The 10,514-nt window shown below is 42.2% G+C and overlaps 1 protein-coding gene across 1 annotated transcript; it reads right to left on the bottom strand.

Moving 5' to 3' along the window:
• Positions 1 to 5,294: 5,294 nt before the first annotated feature.
• Positions 5,295 to 9,272, bottom strand: LOC128647251 (uncharacterized). Its single transcript, XM_053700044.1, has 2 exons — positions 7,646 to 9,272; positions 5,295 to 7,579 (listed from the first exon to the last, which is right to left on the bottom strand). Exons 1-2 carry the CDS (start codon positions 9,150 to 9,152, stop codon positions 5,295 to 5,297), a joined length of 3,792 nt encoding a protein of 1,263 aa, XP_053556019.1. The 5' UTR covers positions 9,153 to 9,272.
• Positions 9,273 to 10,514: the final 1,242 nt, after the last annotated feature.

Below are 10,514 nucleotides of genomic sequence, written 5' to 3'. Positions count from 1 at the left end.
TATTAACTATTTAATAACTACCAAGTTAAAATAAATACAAAAGTACCTGTAAAATAAAACCTAACCTATGTTACACTAACACCTAACACTACACTATAATTAAATTAATTCCCTACATTAAATACAATTAAATAAAATTATCTAAAGTACAAAAAACCCCCCCACTAAATTACAGAAAATAATAAACAAATTATAAGATTTTAAAACGAATTACACCTAATCTAATCCCCCTAACAAAATAAAAAAGCCCCCCCAAAATAAAAAAAAGCCCTACCCTACACTAAATTACAAATAGCCATTAAAAGGGCCTTTTGTGGGGCATTGCCCCAAAGTAATCAGCTCTTTTACCTGTAAAAAAAATTACAAATCCCCCCCAACATTAAAACCCACCACCCACACAACCAACCCTACTCTAAAACCCACCCAATCCCCCCTTAAAAAACCTAACACTAACCCCTTGAAGATCACCTTACCGTGAGAAGTCTTCACCCAACCGGGCCGAAGTCCTCAACGAATCCAGCAGAAGTGGTCCTGCAGATGGGCAGAAGTCTTCATCCAGACGGCATCTTCTATCTTCATCCATCCGGCGTGGAGCGGCTCCATCTTCAAGACATCCGACACGGAGCATCCTCTTCAAACGACGTCTTCTTGTTGAATGAAGGTACCTTTAAAAGACATCATCCAAGATGGCGTCCCTTAGATTCCGATTGGCTGATAGAATTCTATCAGCCAATTGGAATTAAGGTAGAAAAAATCCTATTGACTGATGCAATCAGCCAATAGGATTTAAGTTCAATCCTATTGGCTGATCCAATCAGCCAATAGGATTGAGCTCGCATTCTATTGGCTGTTCCAATCAGCCTATAGAATGCAAGCTCAATCCTATTGGCTGATTGGATCAGCCAATAGGATTGAACTTAAATCCTATTGGCTGATTGCATCAGTCAACAGGATTTTTTCTACCTTAATTCCGATTGGCTGATAGAATTCTATCAGCCAATCGGAATTCAAGGGACGCCATCTTGGATGACGTCACTTAAAGGTACCTTCATTCAACAAAAAGACGTCGTTTGAAGAGGATGCTCCGCGACGGATGTCTTGAAGATGAAGCCGCTCCGCGCCGGATGGATGAAGATAGAAGATGCCGTCTGGATGAAGACTTCTGCCCGTCTAGAGGACCACTTCTGCCCGTCTGGAGGACCACTTCTGCCGGATTCGTTGAGGACTTCGGCCCGGTTGGGTGAAGACTTCTCACGGTAAGGTGATCTTCAAGGGGTTAGTGTTAGGTTTTTTTAAAGGGGCTTTTTTTTATTTTGGAGGGGCTTTTTTATTTTGTTAGGGGGGATTAGATTAGGTGTAATTAGTTTTAAAATCTTTTATTTAATTGTATTTAATTTAGGGAATTCATTTAATTATAGTGTAGTGTTAGGTCTTAGTGTAACTTAGGTTAGGTTTTATTTTACAGGTACTTTTGTATTTATTTTAACTAGGAAGTTATTAAATAGTTAATAACTATTTAATAACTATTCTATCTAGTTAAAATAAATACAAACTTGCCTGTAAAATAAAATTAAACCCTAAGCTAGATACAATGTAACTATTAGTTATATTGTAGCTATCTTAGGGTTTATTTTATAGGTAAGTATTTAGTTTTAAATAGGAATAATTTATTTAATGATAGGAATATTTATTTAGATTTATTTAAATTATATTTAAGTTAGGGGGTGTTAGGGTTAGGGTTAGACTTAGGTTTAGGGGTTAATAAATTTAATATAGTGGCGGTGGTGTAGGGGGTGGCAGATTAGGGGTTAATAAGTATAATGTAGGTGGCGGCGGTGTCGGGGCGGCAGATTAGGGGTTAATAAGTATAATGTAGGTGGCGGCGGTGTAGGGGGGCAGATTAGGGGTTAATAACTTTATGTAGGTGGCGGCGGTGTCGGGGCGGCAGATTAGGGGTTAATAAGTATAATGTAGGTGGCGGCGGTGTCTGGGCAGCAGATTAGGGGTTAAAAAGTATAATTTAGGTGGCAGCGGTGTAGGGGGGGCAGATTAGGGGTTAATAACTTTATGTAGGTGGAGGCGGTGTTGGGGCGGCAGATTAGGGGTTAATACGTATAATGTAGGTGGCAGCGGTGTCGGGGCAGCAGATTAGGGGTTAATAAGTATAATGTAGGTGGCGGCAGTGTAGGGGAGGCAGATTAGGGGTTAATAACTTTATGTAGGTGGCGGCGGTGGCGGGGCGGCAGATTAGGGGTTAATAAGTATAATGTAGGTGGCGGCGGTGTCGGGGCGGCAGATTAGGGGTTAATAAGTATAATGTAGGTGGCGGCGGTGTAGGGGGGGCAGATTAGGGGTTAATAACTTTATGTAGGCGTCAGCGGTGTTGGGGCAGCAGATTAGAGGTTAATAAGTATAATGTAGGTGGCGGCGGTGTAGGGGGCGGCAGATTAAGGGTGTTTAGACTTGGGGTACATGTTAGGGTGTTAGGTGTAAACATTACCATAGGAATCAATGGGATATCGGGCAGCAGCGAACATGAGCTTTCGCTGCTGTCAGACTCCCATTGATTCCTATGGTATCCGCTGCCTCTAGGGCGGCGGATTGAAAACCATGTACGCTGGGCCAGAATAGTGGCGAGGGTACCTGTTAGGAATTTGTTAACTAGCAAAAGTGGTCAGATAGTGCCGAACTTGCATTCGGAACATCTGTAATGATGTAAGCATCGATCTGTGTAGGACTTTGCCCGGCGGATCGTATGTTACGTCACAAAATTCTACTTTTGCCGGTCTGTAGGGTTTGATAACTAAGGGGAATCAGGCTCGCCACAAATACGCTGCGAAATTCAAGCGTATTTGCAGTTGACGGCTTGATAAATAGATGCCTATGGGTTTTTATTGAAAGGATTTATGATATCTTCTTACTGGATGTTAATAGTACTAAAAAAGTAACATGTTATCCTGCTCCATTGCAACATAATATCTGCCTAGAAGATGTTCAAACAAGAATGTGCCTTTGTGACTGGCATGTCCCCTATAATGTTTGAACATTTTCTAGCTGGATACAGTGTTGCAATGGAGCAGGTTCTTGCCGCGGGGAGGGGGGGTGCTGTCCGCCTTTTGAATTTTGAAATGTTGGGAGGTATGAAAATATTTACAAAATTATTTGCACAACTTATTGCAGAACTCACCAAGGAACATGTAAGGTGTATAATCCAACGGGGGGGTGTCAGCGCAGACCAAAGCCTGGGGCCTACGGTACCACGAGAGGCAGATGCAGATTTATCTGATAAGGAGCTCCCTGAACAGATTCAGACCACGCAGTATTATGATCCAAAGCTATTCATGTTTATTGAACATTGTAATCATGTCTTATAGCGTACAGAGACAGCACATAGGGTTAAGGGGATGACACGTTTGGACCGCGTCATATTACACAGTTATACAGAGCAGAAATACATGGAAAAGCTAGAACATGAGTTTCTCATAACAATATTTACAGAGTCATAACAAACTACCATCTGCAGAGACAACCAAGTGTCTAAAGCCTCTTGTTTACATTATCTTATGCTATCTTACTTCTAGGCGTTAGGCCAGGGTACATTGGCAAGGCCGAATAGCTAAAGAAACTCATAACATGCATAATATTCTCACTGCATAATAACCCAGTATAATAAAGTCTATTCATTCTAAAATGGCTGCGAGGAACAAGATGGCTGCCATCAGGTTCATATTACCCCTAACATACCACCCTTTTATTCTAACAGAATAACATAAAAACTAAAACAACTTAACGAATATAAAGAACCTTATAGCGAGATGGCTGAGCGGTAACATTATGGAAAAAGGAATGGTGAGGGTTAGCATGAGTACTGGTAAGCTTATTAATCAAACACACAGTAAGCTTATATATGAAAAAGAAAGCAAGAAACAGAAAAAGAAGAAATGCAAAACCCATTAAAATTTTCATACCAAGAGCTCCTAGCCAGGAACTCAGACCAAAGGTCCAATCTATACCATCGAAGAGACCTGTTGGCTGCTTACGTATGTGTGATTGAATGTCATGCAAAGTGTCAAGATCATGGTGTATTCTACCAGTGTTGTTCCAGATAAAAACACAGCACGAAGAACCTATGCGCTTACATACTCCTCCTTCTGCTGCTAGCAAATAATCTAAAGCCATACGATTCTGGAGAGCAGTCTGAGCGATCTGCTCTTGTCGCATAGTTAAGGACTCTATAGCGTCTGCAGTGGAATTAAAAGCTGCATCTACCAGTGTAGCAAACAAATTAAGCTTATAATATAAGCGCATGACAGCTGCGGTAGGAAACCAAGATGCAGTAGCTATCTCGGCAGTACTAGTCTTAACTGTAAAATCAGAAGCTCTACGTGTTCGCAGTTTAACATTAGGGAGTGTGTCATGAATACTTAATGCTGGGAATATGTAACCCAAATAACAAGGTGAGAGATGGCTACATGGTATAATTTTAACTGCCCATCTTTCACAAAGCCAATAATAACCATAAGGTAACTTAATAACTGAAGGACATGAGGGAAATCTTTTCCTCTTAGCTTCTGGAGAAGCACCTGTCTGTTTACCTATATTTCTGTTGTTACGCCAGAACCAATTACGAATTGTGTTGTGTGGTTCAGTATACTTAGCAGTAAAATTACGAATATACTCAAAAGAAAGATAGGATCCATCCCATATATTTAACAGTGTAGCATTAACTGGTGTGGCTGCATTGTAGATTAAGGCAACTGTAATAGGCATTTGACTAAGTGTACTGGGGTGAAAACTAGTACCATTAAGATTATGGGACATAATAACACCATGGTTTACACAATTGACTAAGTGTACCCTATCCTTTTCAAAACCTTTATCAGTGTTAACTATTGGTGTAAAATTCCACATAGTATCATCATTTATCATTTGTGTCAAATTGTGTGCGGTAATAGGAAAACCCACAAATGGATAACCCCATTTCCCCCCATGAGGGACATAGCCACAAACCCAACAAGAATCAGTCTGATTAGTCACTTTGTATAAGTTCGTGGCAGCTTTAACAAAAGCATTGTCAGTTTCCCATGCCGACATATGCAACTCTCTGACATCACGGGTGAGAGGGATGGATAAGGGATTAGTGCCATTGTCAATTACACTTTTATTATCATTGTGCCGGGGCGCACCAGGACTAGGGAATGGCCTGAGTTTGTGCAGGGGCGCACCAGGATTGAAGATTAGGATCAGGATGACAATCACGGATGCGAAGAACACTGCTGGCAGGAGGTACCACACTATTCGATACTCGATGGAATCATGGAGCGGCCAGGGTTGACGTCGTCTGGGGCCCTCTTGATCCGATTCGCGTGGATCCATACTGGAGCTTCCTCTGTAAGGACAGCGGTTCTCGTCACAGCGATCACTGTAGTTGGAAGGCCAAAAGGAGGATCCAGCGACTTATTCTTGTGGAGCTGCTTCACCAAGACAGTATCTCCAGGCTTGAACGGGTGTGTCGGGATACCTGTAGGCTGAGGAAGAGTAGAAGAAACATCACCATAGATGCCATTCAATGTTTCAATCAGATTAGTTACATATTCTTCCCTTACAACATTGATATCTCCCCTTACCACAGGAGAACCTTTTTGTTTACACCATGGGGTTGGAAAAGGTCTGCCCATCAGAATTTCAAAAGGTGAATAACCCGTAGTGGTGCTAGGGGTCATTCTGATTTCTGCCAATACTGCAGGTAAATGTTCAAGCCAATTAGTAAATGTACCACCAGTTCCCTTCCTGAACTTATCTTTAATGGTTCTATTCATGCGCTCTACCTGTCCTGATGACTGTGGGTGATAAGGAATATGAAACTTCCAGTCAATGGACAACATAGTACAAATCATTTGTGTAATCTGTGAAGTGAAAGGAGTACCTCTGTCACTGTTTATCTGTAATGGACAACCAAAACGAGGAATAATTTCCTTGCACAATATCTTTGCTACAGTACGTGCATTCTCTTGAGTGGTTGGAAAGGCCTCAACCCACTTACTGAATTGATCAACAATGACTAAAAGATACTTGTATCCACCTCGCGCAGTGGGCATGTGTGTGAAATCAATTTGCAATACCTGCATAGGACCATCAGGGGGTGGTAAATGCTCAAGTTTACCATGTACAAGGCCTCCAGGATTATTTCTGGCACAAGTTAGACATCTGTCCAGTTGTCTATCAATCATGCGCAACAGATCTTTAATGACATACTTGGATGTCATCAGATTCTTGGTCTGTTGTTTACTTATGTGGCCAAAACCATGAAAATGACTAATAAACAAAGGTGCGGCAATTTGTGGTATCCCTACTCTCCCCTCCTCGTCTGACCAAAGGCCATCTTGGCCTTTGGTCAGACTAGCAGAGATCCAAGTCTGTAAATCAGTTTCAGTTGCGCCAAACTGTAGGTGCGCCACATCCACATCAGATGCTAAGGCAGGAATCATTACCATGTGTAACTGTTCCTGTGTAGTAGTGCTGAGATAGTCAGGGTGCGGTGGACCCCGAAACGCAGCTTCCTTAGCAATGGTGTCTGCAAAATCATTGCCAAGTCTAACGTCAGTGGAGTCAGTACTGTGGCCTTTACATTTAACAATTGCTAGCTTATGTGGTAATTTAATTGCATCTAAGAGTTCCTGTACCAGTGTAGAATGTGAGATACTCTTACCATCAGCTGCAACAAAACCTCTGTTCTGCCAAATCACTCCAAAATCATGCACAACTCCAAACGCATACCTTGAGTCAGTGTAAATGGTCACATCTTTCATCGCAAACGCTCTACATGCCTGAGCTAGGGCTACCAATTCAGCTGCTTGGGCCGACACAAAAGGCAGAGAACCAGCAGTAACCACTGTGTCGGGTAACTGTACCACAGCAAAGCCTGTAAGATAAACACCATCAGCAGGTTTAGAACATGACCCATCAACAAAAACAACTTCTCCCTCCTCTAGTGGAGTTGTTTGCAAGTCAAGACGTGGTGACGTCTCTGTGTGTACAGTGTCTATGCAATTGTGGTCCTCAGGGTGTTCTAAAGGACATTTAGAAATCAATGCATGTAATAAAGGTGCTGGGCCTCCTGTGGGTGCAATGTATTTGATAGTGAGGTTTGCAGTGGATGTGAGAATTGTTTCATAGCCTGACCTTCTCTGTGCAGTCATGTGCTGTGTAGTGAGATTATTTAACACTTGCAAGACTTGATGTGATGTATGCAATATCAGAGAATGTGACAGTACCAATGTTTGTGCCGCTTCCACCATCATAGCGCATGCTGCTGTAGCTCTTAAGCATGCTGGCATACCCTGTACCACCGTTGGCAATAATTTTGAATAAAAAGCTACCGCTCTGTACCCATTACCGTGTTCCTGAGCAAGGACCCCTGCTGCTGTACCTCCCCCTTCTGTGCAATACAGGTGAAATGGTAGGTTATAGTTGGGTAAACCTAGGGCTGGAGCGGAACAGAGAGCCTGCTTGAGGGTGTTGTAGGCCTTATCAAGAGCCTGTGTCCAGTGGATTTGTTCTGGTTCATGCTGACCTGTAACTGAACGCAAAATATGATCATAATATGAACAGTCTGGTATCCATTGCCTGCAGTAAGTAACCATACCCAGAAAAGATAACATAGCAGTCTTTGTTTGTGGTCGAGGAATAACCATGAGAGCCTTAACTCTTTCAGGGGATAACAGTCTCTTGCCTGCTGAAAGAAGAAAACCCAGGTATGTTACTTGTGGAAGACAAAATTGCATTTTTCTCAAAGTCACTTTGTGCCCTGCATCACCTAAGTGCTGAAGCAAATGGAGAGAGTCAGTTTTACAAGTCTGTTCATCAACACTGCACAACAACAAATCATCCACATACTGTATCAAAGTGGAACCTTCAGGAGGTGTCCAGGATTCTAGGGTCTTACGAACTACAGCTGAGTACGCGGCAGGGGAATCAATAAAGCCCATTGGTAAACGATTAAACGTATATTGATTCCCTAAATACGTAAAACCAAACAACGGTTGAGTGTCGGGATGCACAGGGATGCTAAAGAATGCACTGCAGAGATCAATGACTGTAAAGCAAGTTGCAGTACTTGGGATGGCTGTTAAAATAGCATTAACATCTGGCACTATCGGTGCAAGTGGCTGCACCAGAGCATTTACTGCTCGCAAGTCTTGTGTAAATCTGTATTCTGTACCTCCAGGTTTAGGAACAGGATTGATAGGTGTATTGTATGGTGACAGTGTGCGTCTAATAACTTTCTTAGACAATAGGTCCTTAATTACAGGAGCTATTCCCTGTTCCTTTTCCTTAGACAAAGGGTACTGCTTAATGTATACAGGTTTAGCACCTGGTTTGAGAGTGGCTTTATATGGTGTGCATGAAATGAAACCTGGATCATTAAATCCAGTGGCCCATAAACTCTGCTTTAACTCATCAAGTGCCTCTGGCACATCATTAGTGACATGTGAAGCATGTGTGAATGCATCTGGCTCTAATTGTACAGGTATAACCTTAGGATCTTTTACAATATTCCTGCCATATTTCCATGTCCACAAATGTTCTGGTGTTTGCACATAAACTGTATCTGGTGTAAGTACAACTGCATTAACTGGTGCTTTCCACATCTCTTTCTCAACATGGTCAGTAATCCAAGGTCTGTAAAAAGCTTGTGTCACAACTTTGTCAGGGTGTGAGGCATACTCAAACACATTCTCAAGAGTCTGTAAACTGAGTTTATCAAGGTACAACTGTTTAGTAAGGGCAGGTTCAGGATCAGCTGCATACAGCAACGGAACTGAATCCCAGGGAGTGTCAACATGCAATCCTCCCTTGCAATCAATGTTAACAGACATTTGCATCTTAGCCATTAAATCCCTTCCAAGCAAATTAACAGGACTATTGGGTATTATGCGAAAAGCATAAACAAATCTGTTTGAAGGGCTGTCATTTGGATACACCTCCAAAGGAGGCGTCCTGGGACACGAAATTGGGACTCCTGTAATGCCAACAGATTTTTCACATGTATTAGTCACTGGCCCATTGTATTCTCTAGCAGAAATGCTAGATTTAGTTGCTCCGGTATCTACCAAAAAATCATGTGGGACACCTTGCACAACTAAAGACATTAAGGGTAAATCTTGCCAATGATACGACAACTGAGCAGTATAACATGTGAGCAGTCCCCTCTGCTGGCAATCCTAGCGGGTACTATTCTGATTCTGGGAAGGAGTCCAGGGTATCTGATATCTGGGAGTGTTGCTGGGATTCTGGGAGGAATTATTATTCCCACAATACTGATCATTTCTATCCCTTCTAGGCTGTGGGCAGTCCTGCTGCCAATGATCATAAGACCCACAATTCCAGCAAGATCTGTCTGTGGAGTTATGTGCCTCTTGTCTCCTATCACCGTTCCACTGAAATCTGTCTCTTCCCCTTCCTCGAAAGCTTCTATTCTGCCCTCTATTCTGCTTTCTTCCTCTCCTGTTACCTGACGTATTAAACATACTCTCCTGACCTTTCTCATTATCCACACGAAAAACATCTGCTGCATCTTTCTCTCTTATAGCCTTTTCAAATTCTTCCACTTTCATTGCATGAATACCTGAAATTGTCTGTCTCACCAATTGCGCAGTTTGCGAATGCATATTATTCAACAAGTGTTGCACATACAGTTGTGCCAACTCTCCTTGCGTACCCAAACAACATTCCTGTCGGTGATAAGCGCGCAAGTAATATATGTATGCCAGTCGACGGGAGGTTCTTTTAAGATAAGGTCCCCCGGGCGAACTTGGCAGTGACGTGAGTAAGTCTCATGTGTGTTGAAGTTTCCCTGATTTATTCCGTTATAGAGTTTTGGTATCCACTTGAGGCTGGTGTTGCTATCTGAAGCTTTGCTTTTGCTTATTTTGCTTTGTTTATTGTGCTGTGCATAGAACATATTAAGTGATTGTGCATTTTATTATTGCTGCTGCTAATATCGCTGTAATTATTTTTGTGTAACAATGGGGTCTGCACACAGCAAAAAAATGTGATAAAAATGCTGATCAGAAATGTAATATTAAGTACAAGACTGTGCAGCGTGTACCATCCAGTGCTGGTAAAAATACTGTGCGTGTTACAAATCCTAAGCCAGTTAAAGGGGAAACTCCAAAAGACTTTGTAGCTAGAATTGCAGGACAATATTATGTAATTCCATTTGTGGATAACATGAGTGGGTGGAGCGAATCCTTGTTCCCTCAGGAGCAAAATCCGTTCCCCTCAGGACAGTGGGATTCGCAGTGAGTAACTATGAGTGCTTTTACCATGCTTTCTTTCTGTGAATTTGAACCTAAATTTAGTCTGGTAATAGGTGTTGATAATATATGATATAAGGTTAAAGGGGTTCCTGTGGTTGAAGCACAGGTTTGCGGAGGTTATAGTCCTGCCGGCAGTTGTGATACCCCTCCAGACAGGTAATCAGTCCTGTGCTGGGACACGACAGGTATTGT

This window comes from Bombina bombina, chromosome 2 (assembly GCF_027579735.1).
Source record: "Bombina bombina isolate aBomBom1 chromosome 2, aBomBom1.pri, whole genome shotgun sequence".
In the NCBI taxonomy this organism is placed as follows: domain Eukaryota; kingdom Metazoa; phylum Chordata; class Amphibia; order Anura; family Bombinatoridae; genus Bombina; species Bombina bombina.
The sequence above is the reverse complement of the archived record's forward strand: the minus strand, read 5'-3'. Positions and strand labels throughout refer to the sequence as shown.

Excerpts from the sequence above, each read along its gene's own strand:
- LOC128647251 (XM_053700044.1), bottom strand. The coding sequence starts at position 9,152 with ATGTCTTTAGTTGTGCAAGGTGTCCCACATGATTTTTTGGTAGATACC. Across the intron at positions 7,580-7,645 it reads TGCTATGTTATCTTTTCTGG|TTACAGGTCAGCATGAACCA; the intron begins GTATGGTTACTT and ends TTTTGCGTTCAG.